The sequence below is a fragment of the Triturus cristatus genome, chromosome 3_1 (genome assembly GCF_964204655.1).
Source record: "Triturus cristatus chromosome 3_1, aTriCri1.1, whole genome shotgun sequence".
NCBI lineage: Eukaryota > Metazoa > Chordata > Amphibia > Caudata > Salamandridae > Triturus > Triturus cristatus.
In genome coordinates this window covers 36,626,860-36,646,028 of record NC_140583.1, presented here as the reverse complement: position 1 = coordinate 36,646,028, position 19,169 = coordinate 36,626,860, and the positions used below count along the sequence as shown (strand labels likewise).

General features: G+C 47.7%; 1 protein-coding gene across 2 annotated transcripts in view; it reads right to left on the bottom strand.

Moving 5' to 3' along the window:
• Positions 1-382: 382 nt before the first annotated feature.
• LOC146859654 (uncharacterized) overlaps positions 383-19,169 on the bottom strand; it is a 481,453-nt gene continuing 462,666 nt past the window's right edge. For both annotated transcript variants that reach the window (XM_085646710.1, XM_085646711.1), the window contains exon 17: positions 383-3,853. In XM_085646710.1, the coding sequence (XP_085502836.1) occupies positions 3,715-3,853 (139 nt within the window). In that variant the 3' untranslated portion in view covers positions 383-3,714. The remainder of the gene's footprint in view (positions 3,854-19,169) is intronic.

The following is a 19,169-nucleotide window of genomic DNA, read 5'->3' as shown; positions in this document are numbered from 1 at the left end:
TCACATAGGCATATTAAACAAAGGCGATCGATCTTTGTTCACTGCTGCAGGCATTATTTACATGGTCTTGTAGTCGTGAGGGTGAGTGCCTGGGCTCAGGACACCCTCCCCACTGCCACTTGGCAGATCAGGACAGCAGACCTTAGGTACTCTATAGCAAAGTCACACACGATCCTTGTGGGAAGCTGGCTCTCTATGTGGTGCACTGAAAAGGAGTACACTGTGCAGAGAGTCCGGAGAATCCCCAAACGGTACACAGAGGTAATAGGAGATAATTCTAGCGCTCTTTTTATGGCAGTGTGGGCGAGCAGTTAGGCTTATAAGTGGATAATGCAAATCATTTGTTGTACTCAGAGGCAACAAATCAGACACACACTTGAGACCAATTTGTAAAAATAAAGTCAATTTTAATGTATTTTAAAGGCAAAGAACACAGGTCTAAGGTAAGTACTTTCAGAGTTATGATTTTTCAATTTTCAGAAAACATATCCTTTTTGCGCGCAATTATGCACCATAGGAATCAATGTGGAGAAAGAGGAAATATGCACATAAAATCAGGCAATGCTTTGACGAAGTTCACTTTCTCGTTTCAGCTCAATGCCTGGACCAGGTCCAAAGTCCCAACAGGAGAAGATCTGGAGTGTCCCGGATCAAGCGGGAGCAGAGGTGCTGAGGGTCTTGGAAACTGGTGCGCAAAGATAAGGGGGCCACTTGAAGATGCACCGCACAGGTGGACTTACAGGTAAGTCCAGTGGGTCTCCTTCGAAGGAGGACATCACAAGGGCCTGGGAACCAAGGACGCAGAGCTGGTTAGTTGGTGCTGAGGCCAATGGGGCCGGGTGCAGAGCGAACAGGTCAGCTGGGCGTTGTGCATCTATAAGGTCCTCACGGTCAAGAGCTGTCTTGGACAGGTAATCTCGAGACAGCTGGGCCACTCAGGACGTGGATCTCAGGTGTCTTTCGACAGATACTTGCTTCTGGAGCTTTGGGAGTCTGGAGTGGACTTTTATTCTTAGTTTTTTACCGTTGGAGGTACAGTACCTCAGGTATTGGTACGCAGTGGCTCCGGTAGGTCCTGGTGCCTCCAAACTTGGTGGGGAGGCAGATCTGACCCTCTGGAGCTGTTGTACCTCTTCTTGCTTTGGTGCTGAGACGAAGTCATTGGAAAGCAGCAAGTTGACAAACCAGACTTGATCGGATCGGTGCCTGCGGTGTGCAGGGAAGTGATACCTTCAATCTAAGGGAGCTTCTCAGCGATTTCTCAAAATTTGTAGGTGCTCCGGGGTTCTTGGAGTTCTTACAGGCTCAGGAAAACACAGCAAGTAGTGGCTGTCAAATCCTGGGAGCAGCTGGCAGGGGTTAGAGCCTTTTTCTTCTGCAGCTGGGTTTCATTTCTCGTGCAGCGGGTCTTCTTTATCCTTGACTTCTTCAATCCAAATAATCTGAGGTTCAGGTCTCAAGGAGCCAACTTAATAATGAATTTAGAGGCATTACCAGGGGAGACAGGTAGTAGCCAATGGGCTACTTCCCTTTAGGATATCTACTCTCAAAAGTGACCACTTCCTGTGGGAAGAGACACTATATTAGCGCGACAGGAGGTTTTCTCACCACCTCAAGATATTGGAATTTCAGGAGAGGGGTTCACACCATCTGCCCTGTCCTAGGAGTGGTGCCGGCTAAGGGGGATCCTCCTCCTCATCAAACTAATTTTCCCACCTTTCCTCCCACCAAAAGTGGAGCCAGAAAGGACTCCACTCTCTTTGGAGGTTCCTGGGTTGGATTTCAAAGGCGGCCTTGCCTTAAGCTTCCTTTCTGGGAAGGCCACCCTGTCCTGGAGGAGATATGAAACATCCCTGTCCTCTGAGAGCGCTGGCTCTTCTCCATGAGGTCAGAAACATGTCTGGTTGTGGCAGGCTTTTGAAAACTGGCAGAGACCTCACTAGTATTTAGTTAGGTTTCAGGGGACCCTTTAAAAGGAACTCCATTGTGAATTTAGTAATGAATCCAACACTGGCATTAGTGAGGATTAATCGAGACAAGATGTTTGGCACCAAACATTTCAGAAATGATTGTAGCACATCATGGAGCTCGGAAATCCATGTTGACAAGTATCCATCCTGTGCGCTCTTTATGGCTTCCCTGTTCACTTACAACATTACATAATGGAGTGGATATTGTAGGGCGTATTTTCTCAAGCTGATGTGCCCACACAGAGGATATTGTACACCCTGCCTTAAGGCAAAAGACCTGCAGTACGGGTGACTTACCTCTACCTTGTGCAGTGTATACCCATTCCCTAGGTACCAGGGGTACCATTTACTAGGGACTTACAGAGGTAGATGAATTTGCGCCAATCATGGTACAGAGGTTTTGGGAAAGAGATCTGGCCAGTGGTGTAAAGAAATTTGAGATGGTCCCCCTGCAAGGTGTAAGGAGGGGCCCCTGCTCCAGATGTTATCAAGAGCTCTCGGATGAGAGTACTGTGCTGAGGAGGCTGCCTGCAGCTCGGACCCCCGCACCGCAGGTGGTGCGGGGGCCTGTGTTACGCCCCTGGATCTGGCACTGGGAACCTGGTTAGCAGGAACCCAGTGCACTTAGAGTTCGAAATCACATCAGGCACAAAGTGGGGGGTAACCATGGAAAAAGAGGCACTTTCCTACAATCCACAACTAAAGATGCAGGAGCATATTAAAGGGTATTTGGCACAGGTCAGGGCAGTGCAGCACAGCAAGGCACCTTGCTGGGCTGCCCTGCATCAAAGTGAAAGGGCAGGAATGAGCGGTATCTGTGGCATATGCCACATTCCTGTCCTTTCCCCCTGAGCTGGTGCCATTTTGGCAGCCTGGCACCAATGCAGGCACCCTTGCTCCATGGTGCGAGGGTGCCTGTGTTACAGGCAGGATTTTTTTGTGCAGGAAGGGGACATTTCTACACATAAACAATCCTAATAGGCATTTACATATTTCTATGTGTGCTGCAGACATAGAAAGAGGAAAAGCGAGGATAAATACTGTTATTTCTCCTCGTTGTGCCTCCCTTGGGGATGCGTAAACCTTTGACGCATCCACAGGCTTATATGGTCCTGTAAATCTGGGCATCTATTAAAATCCATGGGTTGTGCGTGGAAACACCAACCGCAACGCGCATGGAATAGTTCCCTAGCGCAGAGTAAGGCAACACAGTGAATTGCGCTGCCTTGCCTTACTCCATATCTATGAGACCATTCAAACCCACGCAAAGTAGCTTTGTGAGGCCTCATAGATAAAATTCTGTGGTTTGTGCCACTGTTGTGTCACAAAATGTAATGCAACGGCGGTGCAAGGGGCTCGTAAATATGCTCCCCAGTCTTGTGAGACTTGGGCTGCGTAGCTAAGGTCAGGACGTCTGATCTCCAAAACCTCTAGAATTGTGAACTACCTTGCACCAACATGCCTTGCAGCTTCTTTTATCCTGTCACAAGCACACTGTTACTTTTCAGTGCGTATGCCATCTCTTTTCATCCGGCTGCTAAGCCACTACTTAGAAGCATTGACAAAGACAAAAGGTCTAGCTTAAAGATGAAAATTCTAGGTCTTTGCCAATACGTCTTAAGATTTAGGTGTCCTCTGCCTTGGTCAGAATTTGGTCAATGCAAGGTTCAAGTAGGTCATTTACTGCGAAGGAACTCGCTTGAAGATGAACCACCCTGAGCTCTGCGGTGAGATGGCACGTGCTTCACTTAGGAATGGGACCTCCAAAATCCCATATCCGGATGGAACGATCCTGGGAAGCACTGAAGATCCGGCTGTCGTCAAACAGCAAGCATGTCACTCGGCCACGATGACCCCTGAACTTGCGAAGGCTGGTATCTGGCCTGGAAGGAGGAAGAGAGAAAAGAGTGAATGACAGAAGAATGGGGGAAATTTATCTTGGTATCAAACTGGAGAGAAGAGAGAGGGAAAACAAGTGACTGGGAAACCCTTCACCCCAAAATAACACAAATGCAATGGAAACTCAACCAAAGAGCTATTATACAGTTGCAATATGTACACCAAGAGGCAGGATGAAAACATTAAAACCATTGAAGGTTGGACCCTTGGGTCAGCTCAGTAAACAGTGGATCAACACACCAGCAGTATCACTAAACAAAGCAAGTTGCAAGAGGTCTACCCAAGTGAGGAGATACCTCACGGGAGCAACATTGTGGAACGCAGTTAGAGTCTTGGTGTGCCTGCCTTCCCATCATCGGTATCACGCTCAGTTGGAATGCCACAGGCTTCCCATAATCGCTGTCAATCTCAGTTGGAATGCTACTGGCTTTTCATCATCGGTGTCACTCTCAGTTCAAATGTCCCTGGCTTATCATCATCGGTGTCACTCTCAGTTGGAATGCCACTGGCTTTTAATCATCGGTGTCACTCTCAGGTCGAATGTCCCTGCCTTCCCATTATTGGTGTCACTCTCATTTGGAATTTATTTATTAAAAGTTTTACTTAGCGTGGACATGACCCAAGTGGGTAACAGAGCGCTTTACAAAAGTACAGAAGTACAAACAGCGTTGCATGTAAAAAACAATAAAAATGATAAGCAAAGTAATGGAGCAGTAAAATATGCCCAGGCAAGAGGAAATAATATAGCATATAAGTTCAACAGACAAATAGAAGGGTAAAGGACAAACCAAAATCCTACCATAGTCAAAAGCAAAGGACCCCCTCCCGATCATCATTGTCACTCTCAGCTGGAATGTCCCTGGCTTCTCATGATCTGTGTCACTACCAGTAGGAATGTCCCTGGATTCACATCATCTGTGTTACTCTCAGTTGGAAAGCCACTGGATTTCAGTTGGAATGTCCCTGGCTTCCCATCATTGGTGTCACTCTCAGCGGGCATGTCCCTGGCTTTTGGCCATCAGTGCCACTCTCAGTTGGAATGTCTCTGGCTTCCCATCATAAGTATCATTCTCAGCTGGAATGTCCCAGGCTTCTCATTATTGGTGCCACTCCCAGTTGGAATGCCCTGACTTCTCATCATCTTTGTCACACTCAGTTGGAAGGTCCCCGACTTCCCATCATCTGTGTCATTCTCAGTTGGAATGTCTCTGGCTTTCCATCATGAGTGTCACTCTCAATTGGAATGTTCCTGGCTTTCCATCATCAGTGTCTCACCCAGCTGGAATGTCCCTGGCTTCTCATCATCCATGTCACTTCCAGCTGGAATGTCCCTGGCTTCTCGTCATTTGTGTCACTCCCAGTAGGAATGTCCCTGGCTTCTCGTCATCGGTGTCACTCTCAGTTGGAATGTCTTTGACTTCCCGTCATCAGAATTACTCTCAGTTGGAATGTCCCTGGCTTACCATCCTCGGTGTCACTCTCAGTTGGAATTTCCCTGGCCTCCCATCCTCTGTGTCACTCTGAGTTGCAATGTCCCTGGCTTCTTATCCTCAATTTCACAACTTTGCTACTCCTAAACTGAGAAAAATCCTAATTTTAAGACTTTCGGTATTCACAGAAGGCATTAAGGAGTCCTAAAGTTAGGAGTCCTAACTTTACTACTACTAAACTGAGAAAAATCCTAATTTTAAGACTTTCTGTATTCACAGAAGGCATTTAGGAGTTCTAAAGTTAGGAGTCCTAACTTTACTACTACTAAACTGAGAAAAATCCTAATTTTAAGACTTTCTGTATTCACAGAAGGCATTTAGGAGTCCTAAAGTTGGGACTCCTAACTTCTGTGAATACCGAAATGAGTAAGTGCCTTCTGTGAATACCAAAATGGTAGTAAGTTTAGGATTTTGTCTTAAGTTAGTTCTGTGAATCGGGCCCCTGGTGTTCCGCCTTACACACAGGGTTGGTCATATGTTGGATCTCATTTTTACAAATGCTGAGGAAGTAGCGTCTGACTCCTTGCTGCCGATCTCCTGGTTAGACCATTATCTGATCCATTTCTCCATCTCACGAAATACGGCCTGAAATATACCTAGGAAAGCAGACAAAGGCCACGGCGTATCTGGAATTCTGTTACCCTCTCTGCATTCACAGAGGTTTTTAATTCCCTGTCACTTCCTTCGGTAGATGTGGACACAGCACCATCAATCTACCAGGATTCCTTAATGAACTCTGTAAACTATATTGCACCCCTCAGGATATCATCCCCAATCTCGTCTAGAAGGTCTGCCCTGCGGTACTCAGACGCCCTGCGTCAAGAGAAATCATTGTGCAACCGCCTAGAACGCAGGTGGCGTTCTACCGAATCTCTTTAAGATAAAGCAGAATATCGCTCCAGACTGGGGTCTATCAAAATATCATAATAAGATCAGGTCCGCCCTGAAGGCCTTCCTAGCAATCTCAATTGAAAAAGCAGGGAATTCCACCAAAGAGCCTTTTAAAGCTGTAAATAACTTTGTGGAACCCTGTGTCTCCACCATTGAAGCCTCCCAGGAATTCTGTGACAATTTAGCCAACTTCTTTGAAGACAAAATAGAATCTATCTATAAAAAATTTGCCAGCTATCTCGGACAGCACAATTGCAAACTTAATCATCCCCATCCGACAGCCAGGGGTAGCCTGAGCAATTTCACACTCTGCTTGGAGGCCCGGGTGTTGGATTTGCTATCCCACGCTAATCCAGTTCACCTTTGGATCCCTGCCCTCCCAGAATAACAGTTACCTTAGAAACTTGTCTGGCTCCTGTTGTCACAGACTTATATAAACTCTCTCTGAATTTGGCCACATTGCCCAAGGAATGGAAGTGGGCACTAGTGACGCCATTGCTCACAAAATTCTCAGCAAATCTATCAATAAACAACTCCCTGCCTTTCTCGAAGAAAATCACATCCTGGATTATTCAAACTCGGGTTTCAGAGAGCTCCATAGCTTTGTTGGCCGTGGTTGATAATATCAGACTCTCTCTTGACACGGTTACCCCAGTTACGCAGGTGCTGCTGGTTTTGTCGGCGGCATTCGACACAGTCTACCATCCCATCTTAATTCACAGGCTTCAAAATGCTGGGCTACATGGCAGAGCCCTCCATTGACTCTGCAACTTCCTTACCAACCAAACACAAGTCTCCTTGGACCACTTCACATACAGTCTTAAGCACTTGAATAAGGAAGTACTTCAGGGCTTGTGTCCGAGCCCCACCCTTTTTAATATCTATGTGGAACCACTTGCCCAGATCGTGAAAGCCTGCAATGTAGAGATAGTGTCGTACACTGATGACACCCAACTTCTCATTTCCTTAGGCCCAGACAAAGTGAAAAGCTAATTTGGTAATTGTATGAGGGAAGTCATAGTTTGCATGACTAACAACTATCTCCAACTAAACCGCAACAAGACTAAGATTAAGCTCTTTGGGAAAGCATCCGAGTTCTGGTCGGCCGACTGGTGGCCGGATGAACTTGGCCCAGCCCCTTCACCTAAGCAGACAGTGAAAAATCTAGGCGTGGAGCTTGATCGATCTCTCTCCATGAAGGACTATGTAAACACCACCTGCGGCTCCTGCTTCGCCTCTATCACGCTTCTTAAAAAGTTCCTTCCTTGGCTTTCTGACAGTGCTAGGGAAACTTTTTTCCAGTCACTCATAATCAGTCGCCTGGACTACAAGAATGCTCTGCTAACATCAGTAAACAACTATAGGAAAGTAGAATCTGTTTTTATGGTTACCACCACTTTTTGCCTGGAGCTAAGCTGTTGTTGACTAGTCTGACTGGGATCCTGCTAATCAGACCCCAGTCTCTCAGCTTTCTCCCTTAAATTGTTATGTTCAGTACTTAGGTACATCCTGGATTGGATACTGGGGTACCCTTATCAGTCCCTAGTATATGGTACTAAGGTACTCAGGGCATAGGTACCCCAGAGGTGCCCCATGGGCTGAAGCATGCATTATGCCTCACAAGGAAGACTATTCAAAATGGAACTACAGGCTGCCGTAGCAGCCTATGTAAGCCGGTGCTAGCACCACTTACTAAAGATATAGGTTTCCAATATCTAGGGTCACCGCACTTAAAACCTATTAGTCACCCCTACAGCAGGCCTTTGCAATCCTGAAGGCAGGGTGCTTGGTTCTAAGTGTGAGGGTGCCCCTGTATGAGCAGGACACCCCTACAGCAGGCCTTTGCAATCCTGAAGGCAGGGTTCTTGGTTCTAAGTGTGAGGGTGCTCCTGTATGAGCAGGACACCCCTACAGCAGGCCTTTGCAACCCTGAAGGCAGGGTGCTTGGTTCTAAGTGTGAGGGTGCCCCTGTATGAGCAGGACACCCCTACAGCCTACGGAGTCCATTCTCCCGGGTTGTAATTAAAGCAGCAGTATGCCATTTAGAGGGCACCGCATAATCACGCGATGACCATCTCGAAATTGGCTGCAAGGAATCCTACCATGTTTGGTATCAAGCATGTTGGAATCATACCCCCACGCCATAAAAGGCATGGGAGTTATGATTCCAAGCACTGGAAGAGCCCTCTGTTAGGCTCTCAGTATTCCCGGTGCCAGACTTCTAGATCCGAACAGCCAAGCTCAAGCAGGGGAAGGCAAAACAATAGGCATTCTGTCACAGAAAGATGTGACCACCTCCCAGACAGGATTTACTATTTTGGGACTGGGTGGGTGTGCTTGCCAGCACCACTAAGTCTGCATGAGGGGCACATTTGGTGCCTCTGTGCATAGTCCAGTTCAAACCAGCTCTGGGAGCTGTTGGATCCCGCTCTGGCACGAAACTAGACAAAGGACAAGGGAGTAACCTCCCCCCTGTCAAGACCCTCCTCTGGTAGGGTCCCCTGAATCGTCCAAACCCTTTCCTTAGGGTACTTAAGGGCTTACCTGGGTGTAGATCCTGAGATTCATTGTGGGAAAAGATTCAAGTCAGACACTACGTCTACTTCTACCGTCTGGGCACACTGGACTTCGTTAGGGCTCGACTTAATCTCCCTTCCAGTCTGCTTCATCGTCTGTGCCTGTGCACCATACAGGAACCTTCCAAGGCCTGTGGGATCAAAGACACCTGAAGGAATCTCCCTTGAACTTGAAGCAATCACTTCCCTGCATTTGCAGGCACCACGACTAAGCTGACCAGTCTGGTTATCCTGACACCCCCCCCACTGGGCACCCCGAAAGGTTCTGCTACACAGGTGATGGTTCTCCACAGCTCTTGAGGCCTGGCCTGCCCTGCCCTCTCACCAAAGCCAGTATCCCTCGTAGACTTGTAGACGTAGCAGAAACCGAACCCCTGTGCACCGCGTCAACTTGCAGTTGCAAAGGCTGGTTGACTTTCTTCCACCAAGATCTTCAGGCTTCAAGTAGCCCCAACCTCCAGCATCTCCAGTGACCAAAATCTTCATCCACACCGCATCGTCTGCACCGTGGCATGCATTTTATGGTGAGCTGCTCAAGGTCCTTTTGCGACTCCAGTGCCTCCGGCCTGTAGGTACTGTTGAGGGTCACCTTTGTTTCTTGTGGGCTCGCCATATTGCTCCAGCCTGCCATGACTCCCCTGTTTGTGGTGAGTCCCCTGGACCCTGCTGGTCCTGACATTGCACCTTCTTCGACTTCGGAGTAGGTGGCATTTGCCAGAGCTTGTTGGTGCTCCAACTGGACACCGACCCCTCGACACCCAGCTTCCCTGGTGTAGGTGACGTAGGTACTAAGGTATGCATGGGTGGGTTGGCTCTCCAGCCTTCTGTCTTCCATGTAGTTTCTCCAGCGTACACTGGGAAGATTCCTTAATCTTTAAAATTCTAACTAAGACTAACACGTTGATTTGTACAGAGCGCGCAGACGTGTTCCCATACTGCACATGCTCTCCGTGGGGTTCCTAGTCACTCACCTTGGGTGTTTCCTTGGGTCCCCAGCACTTCTACATCCACTCATCATCGTCCTGATTCGAGTCATGGTTCTTATACCACTTTCTTAGTATATCGTTTGGCCCCCCCGGTGACTACTGTGTATTTCGGCCTATTTACTTCATTTCTTTGCAAACTATTGTGTGCATTGTGCATATCTCCGGGTAGGAGATATTTGTATGTGTTAGAGAGTATTATATAATAAATACATATTTTTATTAATACCTTAGGGCAGATTTACAAGCCCCTTGTGCCACATTTGCGTCACTTTTAACATGGGATAAGGGACGCAAAAGTGGCGCAAGGGGCTTGTAAATCTGCCCCCTTGTGTGGTTCTTTTTCACTTAATCTCTACATATAAGATTGCATTCTGGTAAAACAAGCTGCATTACACTCCTTCTGTACTAAGCATGAAGGCTGCTCTCGACAGCTACCACTTAGATAGCTTTCTAAGGTTGTCTAAGACCTCTTAAATCACCATAAGGGTTGTCTGGTCTGGTGCAGGGTGCCCACTTACATAAGTGGGCATCATATACCAGGCCAGCTTCTCACAATGACACCTTAGTGACCAAGTTGCAGGTGGTCCAGAGCAATCTGCAGTCTTTTTCTCGTTCCCTTCCTCCCCTATTCTTTGGAAGCTTCTTTGGCTGCAATCAGAAAACAGGTCATTTTCAGACTCTGCTGTCCGACACATAAGGCACTTCATGAATCCCGCCTGCCTACTTCCCATGTGTTTAAAACCATATAGGCCCAAGAGATGCCTCAGTTCTTTGGATAAGGCTCTTCTGACTGACTATAATTCGAATTCGGATCTCAAATAAGGGGAGTAGATATTTTTCCTACACCGTCCCTATCATTGAAACAAACTCCCCCCGCTCAGACTTTACCTCTTTTAAAAAGTGTTTGAACACTTGGTTCTTTTAGGAAGTTTCTCCTTTCTCAGCAGTGCAGCGTCAAGCTACTCCTTCGGGAGTGATTTGCGCGGTATAATAAATGTCTATATCATATCAGTGCAGATCTTAGATCTCTCAGCCTTAGGGTAGTCTTCCCCAAAACTTTTGCCTTCTACCTCCATTTTTGCTGATCTTGTTTTTATTGGTCTCAGGACTCTGTGGACCTTACCAGTGCTAACCAATGCTATATGTGCATGTGCCCTCTCCTTAAAACATGGTAAAATTGGCTTTCACCGAATTAACACATTTACTTGTAAGTCTCTAGTAAAAAGTGTCACTACATGTACCCAGGACCTGTAAATTAAATGCTAATAATGGGTCGGCAGCACTGATTGTGCCATCCACTTAAGTAGCCCTTTTACAATGTCTCAGGCCTGCCATTGTAGCCTTTGTGTGCAGTTTACACTGCCATTTCGACATGGCAAAAACGTTAGTCCCTTTTTAATGCATATAGACCACCCTTATGTTAGGTCCTACACAGTCCTGAGGGCAAGGTACACTGTAATCAAAAAGTTGGACATATTCTTTTGAGTTTTATATGTCCTTGTAGGGGAAAACCGCTGAATCCGTTTTTCACTACTGTGAGGCCTACCTCTTCCATAGGATAACATTGGTTTGCCTTATTACATTTAATAAGTGCTTCTTTGTGATCAGGAACAGGTAAACATATTATGTTTGGTGTCTGAGAAATTGTACTTAAACATTTTCTTTAATGGTGAAGTCGGATTTTAAGTCACAAGTTTGAAAATGCCCATGCAGAAAGTTTTTATTTTCATGCCCTAACTATTTTGTTGGTGCCTGCAGCCTATTCCCTGGTAACATGACTGGGTGTAGTTGACAATTGCACTATGTTTTTCCTCCCAGACAGCCACACAATAGAGGGATTAGGTGTGAGTAGATGGGCCATCAACTGGAATGATGGGGGCGGAGAAGGGCACAGCCCCACTTACAACAAAGGACTTGTTATCACTGCATTGTTCATGCATCTAGCTTGGAGCAAAGGTAGGGAAGGCAGGAAACTTCTAAGGGCATTCTCTGGAAACTTCTCCTACTGTAAAGAAGGCACCAGATGGAAATACTGGACCCTTAGACCCAAATCGCCATTACACTCCTGGACCTGTTGATACTACAGAAGAAGGACTGTTGTGTTTCAGCTTGACAGGAATTGTGGTTGCTGCTTGAGGAGGGTCACCCCTACCCCACACAACCAGTAACCCATTTCCCAACATTAAGCATTTAGTGTTTCACTCGTTTACATGGACATGTTACAGTCAACATGTTTCACTGCCTAATTTTGCATGGCAATTTCTACTGGACAGGAAGATTTGTATAAGAGGCATCTCCAATTAGTGATGGCACTTAAACCTTTAGAGTGTCATTAATAGCAGTCTAATACATAAGTGTGCACGATACCCTATGCAAAGTGATGATAATGGCCTAATATGGTGGGTCAGGCCCCTAGGAGAAGAGCAGAGCCTGTATGGGTCCACCGTTCACTATGACATCCAAAGATAGGCAGAAATGGTCTTCTCATCTGAAGGGTTTCCACAGACTGTCACTTGGGCACAAATGAGCTCCCACGTCCGGATCACCAAAGCTCTGCGTCCACGACCTTTCACTTACCCATGCTGCAGGCTACATTGACACATGCTCCTGATGTTTACTGGGCAGTATTTTGTTAGTGATGGTGTGTGGCAGTCATATTGTTCAGGATGAAACCAAGCAGTCTCCTATTATTCTCAATGCTTTTCAAAGGGCAACTAAAGCTGGATTCGCCTACTGCACTTAATGGCAAAACTAGGGGCATCAAACCTGTGGGACCTTCAGCTGGACGACAAAGCTGGATTCTTGGTCAAGATGTTAAGTTGCTGTGAACACAGACAAAGCCAAAGGGAAAATACAGGATTTATCAGACTTAAGTGACGAGGCATACCCATTTAATGATCAGTCTGAAGTGGTGGCCTATGTGATAGTTAGTCTGAAATGGTGAGATAGACCCATGCAATGATCAGCCTGAAGTGGTGAGGCAGACCCATACAATGATCAGTCTGAAGTGGTGAGGCATACCCACGCAATGATCAGTTTGAAGTGGAGAAGCAGACCCATGCAATGATCAGTCTGAATTGCGAGGCATACCCACGCAATGATCAGTCTGAAGTGGCGAGGCATACCCATGCAATGATCAGTCTGAATGGTGAGACAGACCCACGGAATGATCAGTTTGAAGTGGAGAAGCAGACCCATGCAATGATCAGTCTTAAGTGACAAAGCATATCCACGCAATGATCAGTTTGAAGTGGTGAGGCATACCCATGCCATGATCAGTCTGAAGTGGTGAGGCAGACCCACGGAATGATCAGTTTGAAGTGGTGACTTATGTGATGATTAGTCTGTAGTGGTGATACAGGCCCAGCGATGGTCAGCCTGAAGTGGTGAAGCAGACCAATGTGATGATTATTCTGAAGTGGCGAGGCACACCCATTGAATGATCAGTCAGAAGTGGTGAGGCAGACCCATTGAATGATCAGTCAGAAGTGGCGAGGCAGACCCATGCAATGATCAGTCAGAAGTGGCAAGGCAGACCCATGCAATGATCGGTCTGAAGTGGTGAGGCATACCCATGCCATGATCAGTCTGAAGTGGTGAGGCAAACCCATTGAATGATCAGTCAGAAGTGGCGAGACAGACCCATGCAATGATCAGTCTGAAGTGGTGAGGCAGACCCATGCAATGATCAGATCAGTCTGAAGTGGTGAGGCAGACCCATGCCATGATCAGTTTGAAGTGGTGAGGCAGACCCACGGAATGATCAGTTTGAAGTGGTGACCCATGTGATCAGCCTGAAATGGTGAGGCAGACCCATGCCATGACTAGTCTGAAGTGGCAAGGCAAACCCATGCAATGATGAAAACACACTAACTCCAGGGAGATTCAGGGGGAGGGAACTAGAGGTGCGGGGCACTAGGAGCAAGCTGGCCTCCAACTCAAAATGTTTAGCACAAATTAAGCTGCTCCTAACACAGTGACCAAAGGGACTCTAAACCTAAATCCTGAGTGGTGGCATCTCCCAAAAAGTGAAGGACTGCCCTCACACACCACCAGGTGTCACGCTTCATCATACGCAGTCCTCGCCCTCTAGAAATTCAGTTTGGTAGAGGGCGGGCCTTCACCTGAAGACAGGTAGGTACTTCTGAAACTAAGTGAGTGGAGTTTTAAAAACCATTACAGTTATCAAATTAAAATTAATAGAAGAGGCAGCTATATGGTATTAAAACAATGTGGACGGTGAGCATGGGGAAATTATTGTCCCCTCACCGTGGTAGAAGTGGTCAATATGTTTCTGCCCATTGGCCCAAAAGGGTCTGTGGCATTCATCAGGGAGTTACAGCCTAACAGGCATGCAGTGCCAGCCTGGTGGAAGAACATTTTTTTTTCTTAAGGGATCCATACTCTTAGATTTCCTCTGTTTGTTGGAGGTTAGGGAATGCGCCAGGATTTCCACTGGAAGTTGAGGCTTGGACCACCAATCTCTCTGCGGTAGGGTGTTGTGTGAGGTAACTGGGGTCCCCTGGGATGTGGTGCTGGCATTGGGCAATTGTCCTGTTCTCAGAAGTCTCTTGTAGGGCTTGGACTAGGTCCCAAGCAATACGTCCGTAAGGGCTTCATTAAATGGGAGAACCGGCTGAAGTACCTCTGTCAAGATGTTAGTCTTTACTGCAACTGAGAGCAGGCTAAGATCCAGGACCTCAGCTGCCCTTCTCACCACCTTAGCAAAAGAAGCTCCCTCCTCCATAACCATCGTAGTAGGAGAGACCATGCCAGTATCTGGAGAGGTGTCCAGTCCACAGTTTTCCTCAAATTCCTCACACCAGTCCATGTTGGGTCTAGGGGCTGTATTCTTCAGGGTCCAGTGACCTCTCCCAATATTCCTTGAGTCCCAGCCCATAGGAATAAAGCTCAGGCTCTGGTCTCGAGGGCAAGGCTCGAGTCAGCACTGGAGTCGGCATCGGATATGCCCCCCTGGCTCTGTGTCAGAGTCGAATCAGAATAGGGACGGTGTCACCGAAGGCAGCTGGCTGCGCAGGGAGCGTCCGTGAAGTCATGGTGGTACAACCAGTGCCGGTCCAGATTCATCAATGGATCCAAGGGCTCTGACTGGTGCTGGGGTAAGACCCACAGGTGGGGAACCAGTAGGGGCCCCACACATACCCACAGGCCCTGAAGGTGAACCAGCAGGGACGGGCCACCCAAATATGAGGTGCATGGCCTCATAGAATCTGCAGAGTTTGTGGGGGTCACTCTGGCTCCTGGAAACTCGGGGAGGCATGGAGCTGGCCCAGGCATAAGTTCAACAATTGAGCCAGGGCTCAAATGGCAACACTTCTTTGTCTTGTTGGATTACTTCAACAGACGAGGTGAAGTCGAAGACCTTTTTGAGTTCTTACACTTTTTCTTCCTGTGGGACTAGTTCAGACGACTTCAACTGTGACCGATTCCGGGACCTTCCTCTCAACTAAGATCGAGATTGGCAGTGCGTCGCATGTTGAGTGGCAAGGAGCTCGAGGGACTGCTCCCTCAAAGCCTTGGGGATCATGGCATGGCAGTTGACACAGGTCTTTGTGTCGTGGTCATGCTTGAGGCACCAGAGGCAAACAAGATGCGGGTCCTTCGCCGACATCTGTCAGTAACAGGTGGCGCAGGGCTTAAAGTCACTTCCCTAGTAGACATCACTGCCACATCAAGAGAAAGATTATCAAAATGGATTCAACAAAAGTTGAAAAAGGGTAAGTCCAAAAAAAACTTTGGGCAGCTCTCTTCAGATCTGGGCTGACTGTACTAGAAAGAAAAGAATTAACACCAGCATGCTGGGGTGGAACCTACATAGGCACCATTCACATCACTTCCAGTGCAGACGATGCAGACGACGCCATGCAGAGCCGAATTACTCCACCTCTTGGCACACAGGGGTACTGCTCACAAAGTAATTCCGGAACCAGTCTCATGCCTGGGGATAATTCTAAGGTAAGGAATCTGCGGCTAGAAGTCTCTACCAGATAAATCTATACATTGGCAAATAAGAATTCATGCGGTGGTCACTACGGTACCAGATCCCAGATTTGTATTGTATCAAATCCATCACCATAGTTACGGCTCTGTAGTGGCACCAGTACTGTACCAGACCCAGGGTCTGTAGCATCAGAAGTGTAACAGTGGCACCTTGTACTGTACCATATTTGATCATTTATAGTGGCACTCCTGAGTTTAACAGTGACACACAGTATTGTACCATATCCCAGCTCTATAGTGGCCCACATAAACAGTGGCACCTAGTACTGTACCAAACCCAAGATCTATAGTGTCCCTTGTGAGTGGCAGTCCGTATGACACCCTCCCTGGGCTCTGTAGTGGTACATAAGTCTGACAATGGCACTTAGTAGAGTACCATATCTGTTACTAGTGAGTCTAACTGTAGCACCTTGTATTGTACTGTATCTGGGATATGCAGCGGCACTAGCGAGTGGCACCTAGTACTGTACCATACCAGGATTCTGTGGTGGCACCAACAAATCAGTGGCATTGAGTACTGCATACGCCTATGCAGGCTCCGTAGTGGTACATGAGTTTAACAGTGACACTGAGCACAGTACCATACCTAGGGTTTGTAGCAGCACACAAGTCTAAGAGTGGCAGCTGGTACCGTTCCATACCTGGGCTCTGTAGTGGCACCCTGGCTTAATTGTAGTACCAAGTACTGTACCAAACTAGGGCTCTGAAGTGGCACAAACGAATCAGTGGCATAGAGTACTGCATATGCGTACGCAGGCCCTGCAGTGGTACACAAGTCTAACTGTAGCAGCTGGTACTGTACCATACCCAGACCCTGTTGTGGCACAAGTGAGTGTAACAGTGGCAGCTAGTACTGTACCACATTGAGCTCTGTAGTGGACACACAAGTCTAACTGTAGCAGCTGGTACTGTACCATACCGAGGCTCTGTAGTGGCACATGTGAGTCTAACAGTGACAGCCAGTACTGTGTCCTACCAGGGCTTTGCAGTGTGTACAAGTGTAACAGTAGCATCAATTACTGTACCATACTGAGGCTCTCTAGTGGCACAAGCGAGTCTGTTGCTTCAAGTTCTGTACCATATCATGGAACTTTAGTGGCACAAGTGAGTCTAACAGCGCCACCCAGTACTGTACCATACCAAGGCTCTGTTGTGGCACAAGTGAGTGTAACAGTGGCAGCTAGTACTGTACCACATTGAGCTCTATAGTGGTACACGAGTCTAACAGTGGCACTGAGCACAGTACCATACCCAGGCTCTGTTGTGGCACAAGTGAGTGTAACAGTGACAGCTAGTACTTGTAGGAGATTAGGATCTGCTTCACATGGGTACCCCCACTTTTTGCTGGTGTTTCACTGTTTTTCGACCTTAGTCTTGCTGTGGCCCTGCTATTCAGGGCCCCAGCCTAGCTTCTTCCTCTCTAAAATGATTCCATGTACTTTAGGTACATTACAGATTGGACAGAATTATGTGTATTGGGGCTGGGTGAGAGCACTCTCTGCGTGCTTTGAAGTCCTGCACTGGGGGCACATTTGGTGTCCCTGTGCATAGTCCAGCTCAGACCAGTTCAGGAGCTTCCAGCCCCTGCTCTGGCGCGAAACTGGACAAAGGAAATGGGTGTAGCCACCCCTCTTTCCAAACCCTCCCATAGGTGGGTCCCCAGAGCTAGTCCAACCCCTTCCTTAGGTATAAGTAAGGAACCTCTGTAACCAGAACTTTAGATTACCCTAGACGAAACTCTGAAGCCAAATCCTGGACCTTCGATGCTCTGCTAAAACCAGAGGACTGAAGAAATCTCCCTTGGGAGCAAGGAGTGACTCCCCTGCTTGGCAGGCACCAATGAAGCAATTTGCCGGTCTGCATCATCGAAGCTCCTGCCGGACTCCAAAGTATTTGCAGCCCATGAAGAGGATTTCCAGGCATCTCAGAGGCCAACCCGAGTCCCCAGCAAAGCTGAGACCCGCAGCCCTTGTGAGTAGTGTGGAACCGGAACTCCTGGTCACCGTGCACTTTTGCAAGTGCATTGACTTCTCGACATCTCCTGAAGTCGTGCTTGGGCTGACTTGTAGCCCCCACCTCGAGGACTGAATCCACCGAAGATCGTCAGCCTGGTCATTCCGAGTGATCCGTGGGCCGCCATTTTGTGTTTCATCTGGAGGTCCCTTCGCGATCCCTGGTCCGTTGACTGGTGGGTCCCTAAGGGGGTAACTTTGAATTTCCTTGGGCTTCCCTGGTTGCTCCAGACGTGCCCCATCTCCTTACCAAGTAGTGAGTCTCACAGACCTTGCTGGTCTGCACCGAAGCATCTTTCTCGTTTCTGCGTGGGTTGCTGTTGCCAAGGCTTGTTGTGTCCAATCCGGGCACCGATGCTGCAGCACTCAACATCCTTCAGGGGACAGCTCGAATCCAGCTCCTGGTTGTCCTTGACACCTCCTGGTCCTCGTGGCTGAAGAGTCAAGCTTCACCTTTCACCTGAAATCACCCGACATCAGTGGGCATCTGTCCATTGCATTCCTGGTCACTGGCTAGTGATCCAGACTCTGTCCCCTCTGCTTTCAGGTTCTTCTCATCTTCGATCCAGGATTGGATCTCTTCGGACACTTCGCATCTTCACGGCAGCAGCACTTCTTCGCCAGCTCCCATTGAAATCGACGACACGACCCGACACCAAAAGACACCTATGCACTCGGCTTCCCTGGGTGAGGTAACACGAGTGCTCCAGTGCTCCCGTGGGTGTTAGCCCTAGAACTTCCTAAGTCCAAAAGGGTTTGGTCCTGACTCATTTCTAAGTGCCCCTAATCTTTAAAAATCTAACCGCGACTTTCCTCATAGAAGCTAACGGGAGCTCGTGGCTGTGTTCACACACTGAACACGGCCCCCGTTGGTCCCATGTGTCAATACCTTGGGTGGTACCTTGGGGTCCCAGCGATTCTACAGGCTCTAGGCATTGTGTCTAGTTAAGTCGTGGTTCTTATACCACTATTTTAGTATATGGTTTGGCTCGCCCCTAGGGCCTGACGTGTCATTGTGCTATTTTACTGTGAATATTGAAGTGTAACTTATGTGTTTTGACCTCTAGTCTCATAAAGAGACTAGGAGGGTGTGTTTAGTAATAAATACATATATTTTATATAAATACCTGGTGTGGATATCTTTCATTTAGTGACTCAAGAGATTATAGACTGGTAAAACAAGCTGCTTTACAGAGGAGGAAAATATTAAACTGGCCTTCATATCAGAGACATGGACTGATGAAGCTTCAGGGCCGGATATAGTGAAAGCCACGCCTCCCGGATTTATCTGCTATACCCTTAACAGACCAGGGAGGAGAGGTGG